An 18,226-nucleotide genomic window follows, 5' to 3' on the forward strand; every position below is an offset into this window, starting at 1 on the left:
AAAAGGCAGGATATGAATAGCTGCATCGCCTGTGGTCATGGCTCTGCCATCAAGTTGAAGCCCCACTTTCAGCTGAGCAGCAAAAACGGCCAGCTGCTGATGTGCCACAATGCAATCCCGGGTGAAAAAGGGGGAAGAAAAGGCCTTGGAGTTAGGCAGAGGCTTCCAAGTCACTGCTCCTCCTGGTGGTACCAGCTGCTCCAGTGGGGGCCGCTGCTTTTTCCTGCATCCAGGCAGCTTTCTTGCCCTTATCCCACTACGTCGTCAGGAATCTCACGTTACTGTGCAGTAAGGGAGTGATTCAGTTTTTTAATTTCCCTTTTGAGGGGAAAAGAAGGATGGGTCTAGTACCCCAGAAAATGAGCATTTCTCATTTCATTATGATGGGGAAATTTTTCTCTTCTCACTTTGCGCTCTGCTCTTGCCTGCTCTAGAGCTCGCACAGGGCCCAACATCTCCTCTGTCACCTCAGGCACATCCTGGACCAGAGTGATTGCTATTAGATCTTCCCTTTGCTGGGCAAAAAGGTGTAATTTTTAAGCTCACAGGGGCCAATGTGAAAATGCCAATGGAGACGTGGTGAACTTTCCAAGTTGAGTAACAACCGTTACAGCCTATGTTTTACCTTGGAGTGTTACCACTACGCTTTACCTGGCCTGCAATGAAATTTTGACACCTATATGCTATCATAAGGTTAAAAAACCCACCCAGTCCTTCCCCCACACCCCTCTCCCAGCTTATCACCCAGCGCTTCCCGTCTCGTGAACTGACGCATTCACAGTCCCTCTTCTGAACACCCATGAGGCCCAAATCCAGAGACCAGACCTGGCACTTGGGGTCTCGCTGGAAGTGAAGCCACCCACCAGCACTTGCAGTGCAGGGGAACCAAGCCACAGCCCCATTTTCACACAGCTCCTGCTCCCTGTCACTTCTCAGCGTGTACCAGTGCACCCCGCATCCGCCACACCCCCTGCAGATGCGGATCCTCGCCACGCTTCGGGGCGTTGTCAACTTCAGAGGTGCTTGTGCGGCTCTTTGGGATGTGCCCTCTCTGCAATGCTTCCGCGGGGTTTTGCTAAGCACTCTGTTCCCTCCTGGATTTGAGTGGCCCTGTGTGAAATGGTGCCACTTGTGGATTCACAGCATGTCGCAACGAATGTCCATCCCATGACAGCACAATCAAAATGCATCACTCCAAGGAGGCCTGGGCACTTCAGTCCTGCCTACAGAAAGGTGCCAGGATTGTCAGTCAGACGACCTCCGAAATCTCTGTCACGAGCAGAGATGAGTATGCCAAAGCACTAGGATCTTCTGAGGGAGGCAGAAATCCCACTGCTTGATTCACTTCCCATTACACACAAGCAGCCAGAAGCTTGTAACCTCCACAATCTCTTCTTGTTTGTTCTGGGTAACAGGAACCAGTTTATTTTGGTGCCAACGATCTCTCCCTGCCAGAGGCAGCAGAACACAGCCCTGAACACCCCCCACAAAGCCCGCTGCTGTTACAAGTGCCACTGTGCTCTGCAAAGAGCTCTAGCTTAGGAGGGATGTGCTGGGCTCACACTGATAATTCAGATACACTTCATAGGGTGGGCAATATGCCAGGGATTTAGGTTACACTCAAAGTAGATGTTAGCTCTGAAATTCAGGGACCTCAAGGAATTTAACCTAACCTCCCCTCCTCCCTCCCCCCCCCGCCCCAAACACCTGCCTTCCCAGCTGTGTGGTAAAGCTATACACAAGGAATCTCTCTCCTGGTCTACAAAACCTCACCCACCTTCCCCCTAGCTGGGACTGAGCTGTGGACTGTGTTCAGGGCAGAAAACTGCAATATTTGTCAAATGGAGGAGAATAAAATTGGCTGGATCAAACGGGATAAAAATCATTTGGGTTGAAAGGTTTCAGATTCAGGCCTCAAATGCATGAAGGTGAAAGCTGAGAGAAGAGCCTAAATTCACTGCAGTGTCTCAGAAGAAACTGAGGAGATAGGGTTTCTGCTATTTGAAACACTCTTAGCACAAAAGTGATGCTAGAAATCCTACAGCCTGCCAGTGAGCCCCGAGGGGGTCTCTCTACCTCTTTTAAACAGAATCCAACTGCATCAGACTGGGATGGACACTGATTCAAATCTCATCAGGAAAAGGGATAGCTATAAATAAACAAAATTGCCTTCCTTGCTTGGGTTAATTCACCGCCTGCAGTTCAGCACCCTTTTGCCAGCCGTTGCCTGGGTGTTCAGACAACCAGCTTGGAAAATGACCTAAGGAAACTGAATTCTCGGTGTTCCTGGTTTTAGGCATCCTGCGATGCAAAAGAGCTTGCTCCTTTCTACGTAATGGAGCAGGAACAAAGGAAAGGAGTCACCTATTTGGAGCTGAGCTAAGGCACTAATGATGCAGTAGGTGAGGAAAGAAGAAACAGAGCAGGAGGACAACTTCCCAGCCACGATGTCCCGGAAGATCATCGTACTCTTCGCTCAATTCCCTTAAAAAACCCAATGTTATCTCTATAGAAAAGGAGGAGCTAATACAGTATTATAGTATCCCTGTTGGGGTTTCATTTTAAGGTTATTTTGTTGTTCTCCCAGAGAGATTTGTTTCAGATATCAAAGTCACACGAGCTGTTTCTAAAGTGGATTTTGGTGAATGCAGGCAGAGTTATCTGAGCAGCTCTGGCTCATCGCAGCTCTGTGTGGATGCCTGTTTTTTTGTTTTTCCCCATGATTTCCCAGAAAATAAGAAGCCTGTCTCTATCACTTTTTGGCATGATACTGAGATAAACCACCAAACTGTGCTGACCCGATGGGTGCAGTCTCTCCCTGTGCACAGCAGAGGCATTCCTGTCGTCATCACAGCTTGATAAAGATCGATGATGGCTGGCTCGTCTTCTGCCCAGTGTCGTTGAGGGGGAAAACGCTAGAGATGGCTACATCCACAATTCCTTGGCAGAGCTCTGCATACAGCTTCCTAAGACACAAGAGAGAGAGAATCAGATGCCCAGGCAGGACAAACCAGCAGGCCCCTGACCAGTTTTTACATAGACATACATTTTCCCAGCAGGATCTACGAGATCCGGCTCCCATTACAGGTAGCTCCAGGGTGGCAAACGGGAGGACGGTGACATCTCTTCCATCTCCTCCCCGCCTACCCCAGCAACCTTCTTTTTCAATGGTGCTCCCATTCCCAATGTTGCTCTCTGCCAGATGGGACCACAAAACCCGTTATCTAAGTTTACTGTCAGAACAGGCTCCTGAGCAGAGTCTCCACACCCTCAGGCCCCAGACTTGAGTCACCGCAAGACGCATGGGGGCAGACAACAGCTGAGCACCCCCTGTACCAGCCTTCCAACTCAGGGAGTTGTGATTATCACACCAGACCCCATTCATATGGCAATGTGCCCCAGAAGGACTGCTCTGATGCATTCATGGTTTGATGAAATGCTGCAGTGGGGTGCAGCTGTGCACAGCAGCTTGTGACCAGGCACAGAGACTTCACAGGACCCTCTGGAAGTGTGGGATGTGTTTCACCATGGCATAGCTCATGCAGAACAGGATTAGGGAGAAGAGAGACAAGGTGTTTGAGAAATGAGTTAACAATAGCTTCACTTTCTGCTGAAGGAAATACATGTGTAACCTCCCTGAACATGCTGGCATCTGGGACATTTTTAGTACCAAAGCTGTCTTTACTAGGATTAACAATGTCTTTCACCCTGTGCCTTTGGGGCTACATGACAGTAAGACGCTTTTTCAGCTCCTGGGAATGTTACTGCTTTCAGCAGCCAATTTTTGTCCCTTAAATGGGAACTGTGTGATATGGGTGCTATAAATTAGAATAACCCTGAAGAGAAGCCACAAATAGCCAAAACCTACCTGAGCTGCTTTCGATGGCTTCCAAGTGCCCATAGAGGCACAAAGCAAACAGGACTTTGCTGCAACCCAAATCCACCCAGCAACAGCCAAACTCTACCCACACAGCAACACAAGGAGGTGCAAGGCAGTATTGCACATGGTGCACATGGTGAACAGGGCATCCTGGACACAGAAAGCTCCCCAAGCCCTAGCTCTGAAAAGGCTGCTGAACAGGCTGTCTGGTAGGTTTGACCTGTATTTTTTGTCTACTGTTAGTGATAATCTAATCTAATTTAATCTACATCTAATCTAATAAAATTCTAATGTAGTGATGTACAGTCTGTTCTGTTTTGCTGGGCTTATATATGATACAGATGTCCATTTAGCAAAGATTTCTAGTCTCCTGCAGCTGTCTCAATTCCATAATACAGCACCTCCCGCTGTGCCTTTGCAGAGATGTTCATGGCCATGGCTGTTTGGCTGTCCCAGCCTCCCTGTGGCTGGTGGAGGCTTTGATCCAATGTCTGCAGCATCCCCGGTGTGCTCTGAGGTCCTGCTGCCTGCAAATTCCATCACTCACTTCCAGCTGCTGCTCTTAATGCTACTCATTTATCATGTGTTCAGATAAAGACCAGCCACCAGCAGCTCCACAAGAGAGACTGAGAAACCGCTTGACCCCCAATGCATTAATTCTGCAACTTAACTTCAACTCAATAGTGTCAATAAAAATGACCGAAGTTTTATTCAAACTCATTTGTCCAAAAACTGAAGTTAGTGCCCCATCTCACACAGGAAAGCAGCTGGGGGATAACAAACACAGAGACAGGAGCAACGAACTTAAATCAAATGGCACTTAGAGCAGTGTCCGGTATGGGTTAGCCTGGAAAATTCCCTTGCCATTCACCTCCTTTCACCTTTTTCACTTGGAGCTGGGACACAGCCATGTTTTGGATGAGGCACGTGAATGGTGGCATCGCAATGGTATTACAGAAACTGATTACTCACTGGGCACATGCCGGGGCCCCATTGACTTCTATCAGCCAGACCTTCAGCTCCTCATCCACCATGAAGTCAAAGCCAAAGAGCTGGAAGCTCTGGTAGTGAAGATGCTTCGTGCTGATTGCAGGCTCTATACACATAAGGCAGCTTCTGTGAAGGCAAAAACATAAATCCAAGATTAAAAGCCCTGCGGACACACCTGTCACACTGCAGCTTCTGAGGGCATGTCCGTAGCACCGTTAAGTGGAAGGGTCCCCTGTTGCCCTGAGACTGGCCCAAGTTACAAGCTATATCCAACACATGTCATGGTAACCAGGTCCCTTCAAGTGAGATCGCGCAACCATCAAAACACGTGGGGACACTCCTGAGTTAACTCCCAAAGAGCTGGAAAACAGCATCCACCCTCACTACTGGATTAGGCAAGTTGAAAAACATGATGTGCAATTAGAGCCTGGAGCAGAAGGCAGAGCCACAAAGGGCTGCACCAGGTCCCCAAGGAACTGCCATTGAGAGCTCATTTGCCTCCAAGTCCCTCAAAGGTCATGTCATGTCTTTTTGGTGTAACAGCAACAGGGTACTTGCAAAGTAAATTCCGCCATGAAGGATCACTTTGTCAAGATCTGGATTCTCTGCAGCACCGTGCTCTCCGAGATCTCTCTCCAGGCACTTTCTGTGCCCAGGAGGTAGCTGGCTCTGTGCGGACTGAGTAAGACAACCTATGCCAATGAGATGTGCTGCTGCTTGCTGATGGTGGGAGAAGCAGTGAGATCCTGCAGACTTGAGTCTGGCTTCATTTCCCCTCATACACCTTACACCTTTTTTTAACCTCAACCTCTCCCAGCCCTGTCTTTCAACCTACCCTCTTCCCTTACCAAGTGATCTCACTCCATCCTTCTCCAGCCACAGCTGGCAAAATGCAGACACATTGACACATACCTTTGAGAGAACAGCACTTACGGAGGTCCCTTTTCATTGAGCAATGACATTGGGGTGTTTATGGCTTTATCTTAAATTTATGCAATTGAAACCTTTCCCTTGTCGGTCCATCTGCTTCCCCAGCTGTGTCCATACACACTCCCTGTCACTGAAGGGTTACGTTCCCCTATGCAACAGGCAGCTGGCTACCTTATTATGTGTTTGATTTGCAGTAAGATGCTATTCTCAAGCGTTGTGTTCAGGGCATCCATCAGATACTGGTTGAACTCCTCAAAGAACATTTCATTCCCTTCCTCATACCGCCCGTAGTTTTTGGAATATTCCTTCTGAATGCAGTGATTGGTCAAGTGGCAGGTTTTGTCCTGGAAATTAGCACTGTTATATGGTTCGGAAGAGGTCCGCAGGACACCCTCTCTGTAGAGGTAGATATTATATTGATGATCCACAAGAACCCAGCTCCTGGGGGGTGAGAGAACAAACTTTACTCTCAGTGGCTTAAAAAGAAACAGCACAAAAATGAAAACCAGTATTATTACAAAAGCAGAAAAGGTTACCTGATGTCAAACTTGCGATGCCCTGGCTCTAAAAGCAGAGGGTTCTCCAGGTATTTCTGAATCACATGTACTTGTCCCTGCTCGTCAATGAAGTCCAGGAGCTCTGCAGCCTCTGAAGAAATCAGGATCCCTTCCCCTGCCACAGAAAGACGAAGACAAAATCAGGTAGAGGATCCTCCTACCTTTGCTGGAGGTTTTTCAGGGCCCAAGTGGACCATGGCTCATTTGCCCAAAAAGCCATGCGACATGCAAGAACCCATGGCCCCAGGGCTGGTCGGTGTCCAAGTGACATCATGTTTGCACAGTGTCAGGCAGTGAATCTGCGGAGGGATCTCCCTGTTACCACGCCACGGCATCTAGCTCCCCAGTAACCGAGGTTAATGCAAATGGGAACCAAGGGTACCTGAGACGGCATGGCCTGCCTGGGGCTCCTCTGCAGGGGGGTGGCTATGTAGGTGCCAGGGAATGCACAGCAGACAGGACCTTGGCAAGCAGCGAGGCAGCTGCTTGGTTTGGGGGATTTTGTTTCCTTTTCTGGCGTTTTTTTCCAGCTGGGCTTGGCGGGGGGAATGGGGGTGGTGGCGCACATGTTCGGCACTTGTTGAATTTTGTTTTGGTTTTTTTGTGGTTGTCAGCAGTTTGGAGAACAGGGGTTCTGGAAGTTTGTTTGTGAGATTTTTCTTTTTCTTTTTTTTTTTTTTTAATTTGGGGCGGGAGGTTTGTGGTTTTTTATCCTAGACTCAGACTTTCTCCCCCTGCCTGGCTTTTCTGGCTGCCAGAGGCAGTCACACCTGCACACTTGCGCAGTGTTGCCCTGCTCATTGAGTTCATTTAAGTTACTATTAAAATCATTGCTGAATTAGGAAAAGAACTATTTCAAAATGTTCATCCATGTAGTCAGCGTTTTCCCCTGCTGTAGAACCTCTTCATTAAAGAAGTTAGACGTGCCATTTAAATACTGCCACATTTTGGCTGAAGCTGTCACTGTTCATTTCTTCTAAGAGTCCAGACATGAAACCACTGTTGCAGAGCAATGAAAAGAGAACATATCCCTTCTGGGATTTGATAAAGGGATGGCACAGTGCCACATGAGCAATAAAACAGCTCAGGTAAAATTATCTAACACTTCTCTGGCACTATGTCCAGTCTTCAGGCATTTAGTTACCTTTTTGGACTAAAGCTGATGACTTAGTCTTAATTTTGTGCTGAGTGTTTTGGAGGAAATACTGAGTGAAAAAGAAACAAACACTCTTCAAGGAGGCATCAGAGGGAGAACACAGGTTTGGAGCACAGGCAGGGTTTGATGGGATCATCCCATGGAAAATGCTCCTAGCTGTGACTTCTGAAGGTCACCGTCAACACAGCTTTGCACATACTTTCACTGCTCCATGCTCTGAATACCTGCGAGTCACAGCTTCCCAGCCCTGCTGACCCCCTACCCATTCTAGCGTCCTCCACCAAAAGGAAGCCCTTTCATCAAAGTATCTTTCTCACCCCCTTTATGCAGGGGGCAAGGTTTTTAGTCCCCTGATCACAGTAGAGCCAGGCAGAAACTTGCATTGGTACAACCACAGGCTGTGCACTGGGGGAAGGAGGGAAACAACATCTCTGTAAGCCAGTAAAGCCTCTGCAGTGGGAAGATCAGCAGGCACCCATCCTGCACTGGACAGTGAATCAAGCGGGAGGTTAGCTTAACTGTGCACCTAGTCAGCAACCCAGTGAGGCAGCAAAGCAGCTTATGTGGGGCAGCTGTCTCTTCTCTCAAAGAAAACATCAAAACCTCTAGCCACAGTTGAAAAATATCTCAACTTTTAAGTCAGGACATCCTAAATCTTTAATTTTCCTTTTACTGATGGACAACCACGCTTCCACTAGACCTGTCCTGAGTCCGGGGCTGTGCCTGAGCTGGATCTGCTTTGGCAATGAATGTCGACAAGCTTTCTTCTTCATCAGAAGTAATCCCCAGGCATTTAAAACTTCCCTCTAGAAGATTAACATGAGGCTCTGCTTTCCACTTTAATTCCCAGCTTGAGTTCTGCAGCACACTGATGAAGATGAAAGGTTACTCTGCTTTAATGCAGAAAAGATGGGATCACACTTGAATAAAGTATGTGGAGAGTTTAAACCTCCCCATCTTGCAACAAACCACAGCAATGGCCTTTTCAATTGCCCAGACTGATTCTTTGACAGACAGTTATACCACACAGAAACACATTCTCTCACTGGCATAATGAAAGGACTCATCTCCCCTTCCTCCCTGATGAAAATAAGCACGCTCTTCTGATGCTTCTTGGTAACACAGCCAAGAGAGCAGAGCAGTGAAGGAAGCCAGCATGAAGGACAGTTTTATCATGCAGCCTCCCTGCAGCCACCTCTGCCTTTCACATTCTCTGGTGATTTTTGTAAGACTGCACCAAAAGTGACTCTGCAAATATGAGTAATACATGTGGGCTTGTTCCCTTTGAAAAGACCAGGTCCTGCCTCGGGCTGGGGTCTGCACACATGGCAAGGCAAGTTTTCATAAAGCTATTCTGATAATGCGCCCACGATACTGCCGTAACTGACAGACAGCAAATAGTTACCAAAGCACTACATCTATAGCTGTGTCCAGCTATCTCATCTAATAGCTCATTATTTCTGTAGAGCGAGCGATGCAATGACCCTGGAACAAAGAAGGATACATTATCACTTAGGTATCTATTGCCTTATTCAAATTAAAGGGACATATAGACACTGCATCGCTTGTCTTTGCTCTGGTACCTTCCCCTAAGGCTTGGGTATAATTTTGATGCACTGAGCTCTTGGCTGCTCAGCCAGTCTCTCAGTGTGACCATGGGTAGGACACTGGCACCAGGCATCTGGGTTCGGTTGAAAGACAAGCAGCGGTATTTCTGCCCAGGTGAAACCAGGCTCAGCTGCAGCATGGAGAGCTGGGCTCCTTGCCCTTGAAGGCTGTTGTCCTGCCTGCTGCCCTCCTCCCCATATCCTGTTCTGCTCCCTGTTATCTCCTGCTCTCCACATTCCCCTCGCCTGCTGGTCCCTGCTGCCTTCTCCCTGCAGCAAACTTTCCCATATTTTGAGGTGCCTGTGTAGAAAAGTGGAGGTCCTTTCACTGCCATCCATGTCCTAGGTAGCACGTGCATGTTACAGTGCTTGTCAGGAGCCCCATGCCACCAAGCAAAGGAGAGCCCTATGCTGGCTTGACTGGCATGGAGTTGGTAGGTGAAGCCCTTCATAGACAGGCTAGATATCAGCTGGGCTCAGCCAAACCCCAGGACTCTACTGATCAAGTAAAGAGTAAGGAATAACAAGAAGGTGGCTCATTTTGCTGGAGAATGAACCTTTGGCACCAGCTGAGGACTTGGCGATCCACACATTGCCTTCTTTGCCTTCCCGCCGCCTGTTGTAAGCTGCCAAGAAGACTTCCCGCTCATCTGTCCTTGTGTTGTTTATGAGATGGCGAATTCCATTCTGTGCTGGAGCCACAGGGGTCTTCAAGTTTGTTGGGTAAATCACATATGACTCGGGGAACCATGTGCAGGACTCCGATAGTTCAGGGCTTGTCTTGATTAGCCTGGGTGAAGAGAGACAGGCTGTTAATCTCCAGAGTGTCCCTCCCCACCTGCATGGACATCATTTAGTAAGTAAAAATCATCATTAACCGGGCTCTTTCGCTTGATGAATAGTAGCTGACAGATAGCCTGTGCCAAATTACTATATTTTCCTCAGACCCTTGAAATTAGGGTTTTCCTAAAGATATCTGGCAACCCCAACCTGCAGCCAAGCACTGCTCTTTAAACCAGACCTGCACACTTTCATTAAACATTTTGTAGATACTATGGATATCATGAAACAATCAGTAGAGAAGTTTCCATGTAACTAGAGTTGTGGTGCATTCCTTGCATCATCTCTGCACAAGGGAACTGAGGAGGTGTGTTTGCTAACATGGAACGGGGCAGGAAGGATGCTGTGATCACAACAGGCAAAATGGAAGTCAGAGCAGTAATGTTCTCTGTGCTGGTGCTTAGCTCTTGATCCCATCCTCACTGAGATCTGATCAGGTGTCCCAGTTGTGGATGAAGACCACTGGGAACCCACTGAAAGCAAGGACACAGCTACATGTTTCATGTCCCAAGGTGTCTGGGATTCCCCTTGCATCATGCAGTCTCCGATCTCTCTGGCACATCTCTCCTACCAGTAATGTCTAGAGATGTCAGCAAACTCCTGTTAGCGGACCCCAGGCCTGTTTCTTTCAGAGTCAAGGGAGCTGCCTGCCTCTCCAAATGCTCACTCTGTGCCTTGCTTAAGGCCAAAAGCAGAGCTCATGACTTGCTGACTCTCTCTGTGCATTTGTGCCTCTCTGTTGAAGTGGCAGTCAGTCAATGACACCCTGGGAGCCCTGAGGAATGTCATTCGTCGTCCCTTGGGTTCATAAGTAGTTTGATGCATGGTTGACCCCCCAGTTAGAAAGCTCAGCCAAGCTTCAGGAGAGAAAAATAGGTGTGCAAGCACTTTCAGCACTGCCTCTAAACCACAGGCTGCAGAGAAATCCAGCTGGGGAGCACTGTGAGTGCTTGTTTAAAAAATACTCTGCTAGCTCCTGACAAACACCATCACCACTGTAAAGAAAACAATTGGGACCAGGTTCTTCGCAGGGGAAGGAGAGGCCTCGGATCAGCACACACAGTCTGCAAGAGGCAGCACAGACACTAATGTGGAATCAAACGCTTGAAGGAGACCAAGAGCTCTGACATGAAGATGCCCTAATGGCTGCAGAGTTTGCACAGCAACAAGGGTTATCTACAATGAAAGCTCACCCACATTGCCCCAGGAGACCCTGGCACAGCTGGTCATGCAGAAATAACTCCCAGAGCTCTTCCTGGAGATGTCTCCAAGCATTTGTTTGGCCAACAAATCTGATTAGCTAAAGGCATATTAGTGTCTCATCTCTGTATGAAACAGAGAATAAAAGGAGTAGGTTTTAATTAAATGTTTACAAGGAAAAAGAGCAGATATGGGTTTTTTTTTGTTTTTTATTTGGCTCTAATCTGATTCAATACACTCTATGGTTTCAAGCACATGGAATTCAGTGGAAATGGCATTTCCCCTGAAGTTACAAAGAGGTCTTTGTGCACACAGATAGCTCTAGAGACCAGCACAGGAGTCTGAAGACAACACATGCTAGGACACTCCCAGGGCAGCTGTTCTGTGAAATACCCTCCAAACAGGTTCAACACTCGACAACGGTTAGAAGAAAAATTTCTGCCAACCCCATGTAACATTTCAGTGAATTTCTTACTTCACCAGAGATGCTTTGCGGCACAGCTTGTCTGCTCCCCTGTAGTAATTCACCAGCTGCACAAGTCCGGGTTCATGGCCTAAAAAGGGGGAACAAAGAGGTCAGACAAACTTCTCAATTAATGAAGGAAAAACATCTGCTTGGTGCAAAGGACCTGTGCAGTAGGGAAGAGAAAGGAGGCCGTTTCCTTGCCCTGCATCACAGAAACAGGCTCTAAGCTGGTACTGGCTCCTGTGGTTTCTTTCTTTTAGCTATGAAAAACCCTGCATTTACCCAAGCCTGTTTTGAATCTGACACTTCCATTTTCCAAAGGAAAATAATAATTTCCCAATTCACATTGGGAATTGGTAGCACCACCCAAAAATGTCCTCCATTTGCTGGTGGCAGTTTTTAAAAGCCAAGATTTCAGTTACTCTTAAATGCAGTAGGAGGATGCAGGGAAGCACACCATCATACAAAGATCACAGCTTCGGAAAGGGCCTTGTTTCTTTGTCATGTACAGCAGGATTCCCTGTCGGACCTGATATCACAAAACACTGTGAAATGTTAAAAGATTTGGAGTCTTGCTTCCCTCTGGCAGTTTGTAGCAAGCTCCCTTGGATAGCTGGGGTGGGAAGGGACCTCTAGGGGTCTCTGCTCCAACTTCTTGTTCGGACAAAGTCTGAGTAGCTCTAAGGATGAAGATCCTACTGCTTCTACAGGTCCTTGTCCCAGTGCTTGACTGCCATCCTGCGTCCCCCTGACTATCCTGATGGCCCCTGCTGGGGTCACTCCAGGGTGTCTATGCCTTTCTTGTACTGGGAAGTCCCAAACTGGTCCCAGTATCCAGCTGTGGCCTCACAAGTGCCGAACAGAGTGCCAAATAGATGGGTACCTCCTTACCAATACTGGACTTCACACCACAGCCTGCCTTCCTTCACCTTCTCTCACTACACGAACACTTGCGCTCTGCTGGAAGCTCTCTGTGGGGACAGGATGGCAGCAGTTGTCCGAAGGGTAACGCAAATCTGGGCAACACCCCACAGCCTCTCCCACACAACCAGTGCAGCCAAACATGGATGTGCAAGAGGTGAGTGATGCCTGGGGCAATACCTGGGTCACTGGTGACAACAACTGACAAGAGCATCGATAGGACAAACATGATGGAAAACTGTTCTGGTTTGAAATGACCTAAGATGGGGGAATCCCTCAAGCGTGGCAGTTACTTCCATCTTCATCTTCTCTTTTCAAAAAAATGCTTGTGGGAGTGATTTAGACCCTGAAAAAGAATTCAGAGTTTTAGTTATCCTCCTTGGTGTTTGCCTGGGAAAAAAGGCCTGGAGCAAACATTACCTTAAAGACCAGGCAGCTGCAAGATCACAGAGAGTGAATATTGATCTCAACCCTAAAGTCATGGCCCTGACCTGGGTCACTATTTTATTCACAAATCTTTAAATACAAGATAGCTGAAAACCATCTTCCAGAAAAGATCTGTAACTTCAGCCACTTCAATGTGTAGCCAGCACTGCCAGGCACTAATTTACTGAAAGAAATTAGTAAAAACCATCAAATTTGCTTCTGTTTCCAGTTTATCGATTTTGCTTGGTTCCTGGAGGAATCGAGGTCCAGAATGAGATCCCACCACTCTGGGTGGGCTCTGCCCCACAGTAGTCAGTCCACCCTGTCACCAGTGACAGAGGAATGGGGCTGGTGAAAGGAGGAGGACGGAAGTGGCTGAAACCTGCTTTGAAACCACTGCTGTTGGATAACTCTGACCTGCCGGGAGGCATATCCTCATTGGTTTCCTGAGCATCTCCATGGAGCAGTGGGCTGCAATGTGGAGCTTGGTGGTCAGCAAGGAGGGACCATGAAGTGAGAAGGGGAATGGGCTCTCGGGCATGTTGTGAGGTCTGCACCATGCATTCAGCAGAGTTAAAAAGCTGCCATGGCACTGAGCAAACTGGCGATCCTCCCGTGGCCAGCAGGGCACAGTCCAGCATCCTCTGCTCCATGAGGCCTCTTCAGCCTCTTCCTCCTTTCCCTCCCCTTAGCACAAACTGCTTTTCCATTAGATACAGACTTAGATGCAGACACTCACAGCTTAAGGGCATGATCCCCCAAGAATTAGGGTATCAGCGAGAGCAACAGAAGTCCCTGCAGCTGGACAGAAGCAGCGGTGCATGCTGAGAGTCCCCACTTATACCCCTCTCCCACGTCAAATGATCTAGCTTAGCCCCTGAGTAATGCAAATCCCTGCAGTTCCCTGAATTAATGTCTGCTTCCACTGAGTAGAGCCTTTAGGAAAACCGAACCAAGCCAGCTTTGATGCAACAGTTGCTCAGGAGGACAGCTTTAGGAAGACATACCAAAGAAGATACAGCTTTTTGGAAGATGTACCAAAATAACCATGTTATTTTTGGTCTGAATCTACTGACTTGAAGCAGCCAGCTCCTGCTATAGGAGGATGGGTTAAAGAAGCCAGTGCCAGAGCATGGTCCCTCTCCACGGGTTACAGATGTGTCTTGGCTGTGAGAAATGGTTTGAATTTTTGGGCATCCCATGGCAACACATGCTGAAGTGCTCGCTGAAGCCCTTCCATCACCCCAGGGGTCTTTTCGATGATGGAAGGGGTTAGTAAGAGATGGCCACAAGCCCACTATGGCTGGACCTGCTGTGCAGGCCCACTCACATCACAGAACTGTACTCGTTCTGCAATGAAGCCCAATGCTCACAGGCCCTGCCTGCTGCCCACATTAAAGCACAAGTCTGCTTGCTGTGCCTGGCTACAGCCTGCGCGAGCATCCTCGCTGCTTAAGCCTCTCCCGGTGTTTCCCTGCCTGCTGCAGACAGCCCGACGCTGGGAGGTGACCAGATGGCATTGCCATGCCATGGGGACTCTTCCACTCACAAATGCATGTGGAGACAAGGGAAGAGGTGCTGGAGCTGGTGACTTGCAAATCTGAAAAAGCAGTCTGTGCTGGGTCTCAACTGCAAGAAAGGGGCTGCAAAAGCCATCCTGCCCGGGAGCTGCTGGAGCGAGAGGGCTCCTCCTGCTCCAACATTTCTGCAGCCAGAAGCAGTGCTGCAAAATCACCCCAGGAAGGAAGAAACCAGGGCCAAGGGCAGGGAGGGAGGCCAGGAGGGTTCTGCCAGCCATCAGATGTGGACACAGGGGACCGCAGGAGGGAAACACACTGCTCTGCTGCAGTTTGCAGCATCCTCATCCCAAACCTGCTCTGACAGGCCTAGTGACAGGAGCCAGCACAGTAGCTGGCACCATGCACAGAGACTTGCCAGCCTTGCAGCTCCTGCCAGCTCGCCCCCAGCCGTGGGTGATGACGGTGCATCTCTGCTCCCCGCCGCGCCCTACAACATTGCCAACGCTTGGCTTGGCTCTCCCCGCTCACAGGCAGTACATGGCACTCTCCCTCCCTGCTCTTGGGCTCTTCCCCAGCCATTGGGGCGGAGGGCCGGGGTGGCTGTGCTGACAGCCCTGCCTGCCACGGGGCAGGCAGTGTGCACGGCAGGCAGGGGACAAGCCTGCACAGGGAAGCTCCCGGGGCCCCGTGTGTTGGCAGTGTGACAGAGTCGGTCAGACAGCAGGGGAAAAGGTGGTGGTGGTGGCGGGTGGCCTGGCCCTACACGCACACAGAGCCTCTGGAATAACCCTTCACCCTGCTCCAAGCAGTGACTAGACGTGCTGTCACCCCCACCAAACCCCTGCAGAGGCACATCCCCACCAGCCTTGGCTCTGGGGCGAGCGTGCCTGGCTCAGACCTGTTCCCCGACCTGTCCCAAACCGTAGAAACACCCCCATAATATGTAAACTCAGCACCGCAATGTCCCTGCCCTGCGCCAGGCAGGGGGATGCCACTGGCACCACTGTGTTCCCCACGAACCCCTGCAATGGTGAAAACGGCCCCAAGTGCATTGCTGCAGGACAAGGCAGGCAGGCTGGGAGGTGCGGGCTGCAGCCGGGGGCGCTGGGACCCTGAGGGTCTGCAACATGTGAGAGCTGGGCTAGGTGTTTTGGGGGGCACCGGCGAAACCACTCTCCGGGAGCTTGGGAGAGGGATCCTTTGAGCCCCGGCTGGTGGCAGCAGTCCCCGGCAGGGACAGGCGGTCCCCGGGCCGGGCAGGTTTCTGCAGAGAGCCCTGCCAGGGGTGGGGAAGCGGCTGCACGGAGCCCCCCGGTCACCGCCCTTTGTTCTGGGCGACGCAGGCCGGGGCGGCCGCCGGGTCCCTGTGACAGGGAGCCCAGCACACGGTCAGCTGTCGCTGCCAGCGGGAGGCCCGGTGACGGGGGGCGAGGGGCACCCCCTCCCAAATGGCGGGGGACTCCGCCGGGGCACGCCCTGCCCGTGTCCGCAGGGGTGACGGGAGGCTGCGACGAGCCGCGGGGGAACCCCACCCTGCGGCGGGGGACCCCGGTAGGCTCACCGAGGCGGGAAGGGCACAACCGCAGCCCGGCTCCCGGGCTACAGGGGGGTGACGGCCGGGCCCTGCTGCCGGCGGGGGGCGGCCGGGGGGGACCCTTACCCAGCCTGCCGAAGGGGAGCCGGTTCCTCTCGCCCAGCATCAGGTTGAAGCGGGGGTTGTCCCTCCGGAGGCGCCGCCACTGCCCGCTGGCCAGCAGCAGCCGGCTCACCTCGGCGTACACGCTGCTGCCCTCGTCCCGCACCACGAAGGTGTACATGGCGGCGGGGAGGGGGGACACCCCACCCTACCCCCGGCGGCCCGAGGGGCGCCCCAGGCCCATGGGGCCCCGCCGCAGCCCAGGCAGGGCCCTGCGCGGCCACCGCCGTCCGGCCCGGCTCCGCATGGCCGGGGCCGCCGCCCCCGCGCGCCGCCCGCCCGAGCCTGCCCGGGGCCGAGGGGCTGACCCGGAAGCAGAACCGCCCTCTTCCCCCACCCCCCCGCGCTGGAAAGGCAGTGACGTCGCGGAGGCCGCCTCCCACCCGCCGCGGCCTATGCCTGGCGACGGGAAAGGGGGAGGCGGCCTTCCCGCCTCGGGCACCCCGGCCCCGGCCCGGCCTCGGTGCTCCCCGGTGTGCTCCAGTGTGCCACCGGCCGGGGGTCGCCCCTGTGACCCGGCTGTGGTCGCACGTGCCGGGCTGGCCGCGGGGGCCCGCACAGGCTCTTGTACAAGCAGCGCCGCCGCTCCCTTCGCCGCCCCCCCCGGCGCTCAGGCCCCTTGGGGGAGGCGCACCCCGCAGTGTGGGCTCTCGCCGCTGGGCTCAGGCCCCCGCGTCCGCCCAGCAGCAGCCCTTGGGTGCCAGTGCCCATGCACACATGCCCCGAGGCTGCGGCCTTGCTCCGGGTGCTGCTGCAGGCCACGGGCACAGGCAGGTGTTGGTTGCCCTGTGGGCCCCATAGCCTTGCAGGGCTGGTGGGACTCCGGTCTTGGGTCTCACCACCCGAGATGGAGGCCCAGGCCAGTGCCTGGTCTGGCCTGGCGCTGGCGAGAGACCACACGCAGCCTTGTGCACCCACGCAGGCTGCCGTCGCCACGCCGCAGGCATGGACCTCTGAGTCTTGGGGAGGCCAGCCAGCATGTGGAGGGCAGGTAGCCACCAGCAGACCCAGCCAGGCTGGAGACAACAGGAACCCCGTGAAAATCAGGATGAAGGGGAAAGTCAGCAATGACACAGGCTGGAGCTGGAGGGGCTCTGCGAGGAAGGCCCTGGGGCCTGGTGGGCTCAGCCCTGAGCCCTTGCAGCAGCGAGGGCCCTACGAACAGGAGCACAGCCAGGAAGTGGAGGGAAGAGGCTGTCCCCCCAGCTCAGTGCTCATGAGACTGCATCTAGGTACTGTGCCCAGTTCAAGAAGAATGTCGATAAACCAGAGTGATAAACTGCTGCCAAAGGAGGGCAGCAAGTGAGGAAAGGGCCAGGTTGCCTCCTCCGCTCTGCCCCCTCAGACCTCGGTTGTCCATGTCCGGGGTGATGCAGTGGTCCGAGCCACATGACGCTGGGACTGGAGAGCCAACAGACCTTCTCCTCTTCTTAACCTATTCGGCTCTTCAAACTACATTTCTCTTGATATCTTTTAGTTTTCCTGAAGATGTGTTCTTATCTTCTCATGCACTGTTACCTAGTTTATTTTTTCTGTTTGTGAAAAGGTCTTTTTGTTTGTAACCATCACGTCTGTCGTCCTCGTAAACAAGTCTGCAGCAGACCAAAGACATCTTATCTCACAAATTCAGAACCTGGAAATCAGATTTCCCCCCCCCCAAATCAGGTTTGCCTTAACAAACTTATCAGTAATGAAAACTCTTGAGTTCTTGAGTTGGTTAATGTCCTGTTTTTCCTACAGCCACTGTATAAGGAACAACATCAGCATTGCACACTCATGTTGGTTGCTATAAATCATGATGTATTTCCAACAAATCAAGAACATTTTGCTGAAGGAAACTCAGATGTGTAGTAGATTGGTCATGACCTGCCCACTGATGTTATTGCCTTTTCTTCTTTGACAGCACAAGGTGTTAAGTGATTCATGGACAGAAAAATTAAATTTAAAAAATGTCTGCTATCTCATTTTCTCCTGCTAAATTGTTCAAAATGTTTTTAATGAAATGCTTTTCACCTTGAAAGAATTATGGACAGGGAC

The 18,226-nt window shown here is 51.3% G+C and overlaps 1 protein-coding gene across 1 annotated transcript; it reads right to left on the reverse strand.

Moving 5' to 3' along the window:
- Window positions 1–1,702: 1,702 nt before the first annotated feature.
- On the reverse strand, window positions 1,703–16,357 carry TTL (tubulin tyrosine ligase). The gene is made up of 7 exons (XM_050894499.1): window positions 16,154–16,357; window positions 11,636–11,714; window positions 9,678–9,910; window positions 6,337–6,472; window positions 5,972–6,241; window positions 4,853–4,996; window positions 1,703–2,966 (listed from the first exon to the last, which is right to left on the reverse strand). The coding sequence occupies exons 1-7, from the start codon at window positions 16,308–16,310 to the stop codon at window positions 2,849–2,851; spliced, it is 1,137 nt and encodes a 378-aa protein (XP_050750456.1). The 5' UTR covers window positions 16,311–16,357; the 3' UTR covers window positions 1,703–2,848.
- Window positions 16,358–18,226: the final 1,869 nt, after the last annotated feature.

The sequence above is a fragment of the Gymnogyps californianus genome, chromosome 3 (assembly GCF_018139145.2).
Source record: "Gymnogyps californianus isolate 813 chromosome 3, ASM1813914v2, whole genome shotgun sequence".
Taxonomy (NCBI): domain Eukaryota; kingdom Metazoa; phylum Chordata; class Aves; order Accipitriformes; family Cathartidae; genus Gymnogyps; species Gymnogyps californianus.

What these genes read in the sequence shown, in the direction of transcription:
- TTL (XM_050894499.1), bottom strand. Translation starts at nt 16,310, where the DNA reads ATGTACACCTTCGTGGTGCGGGACGAGGGCAGCAGCGTGTACGCCGAG. An exon ending in CGCAAAGCATCTCTGGTGAA is followed by an intron (nt 9,911 to 11,635) that starts GTAAGAAATTCA and finishes CTCTTCACCCAG; the next exon opens with GCTAATCAAGACAAGCCCTG. An exon ending in CAAATCAAACACATAATAAG is followed by an intron (nt 4,997 to 5,971) that starts GTAGCCAGCTGC and finishes TTGCCTTCACAG; the next exon opens with AAGCTGCCTTATGTGTATAG.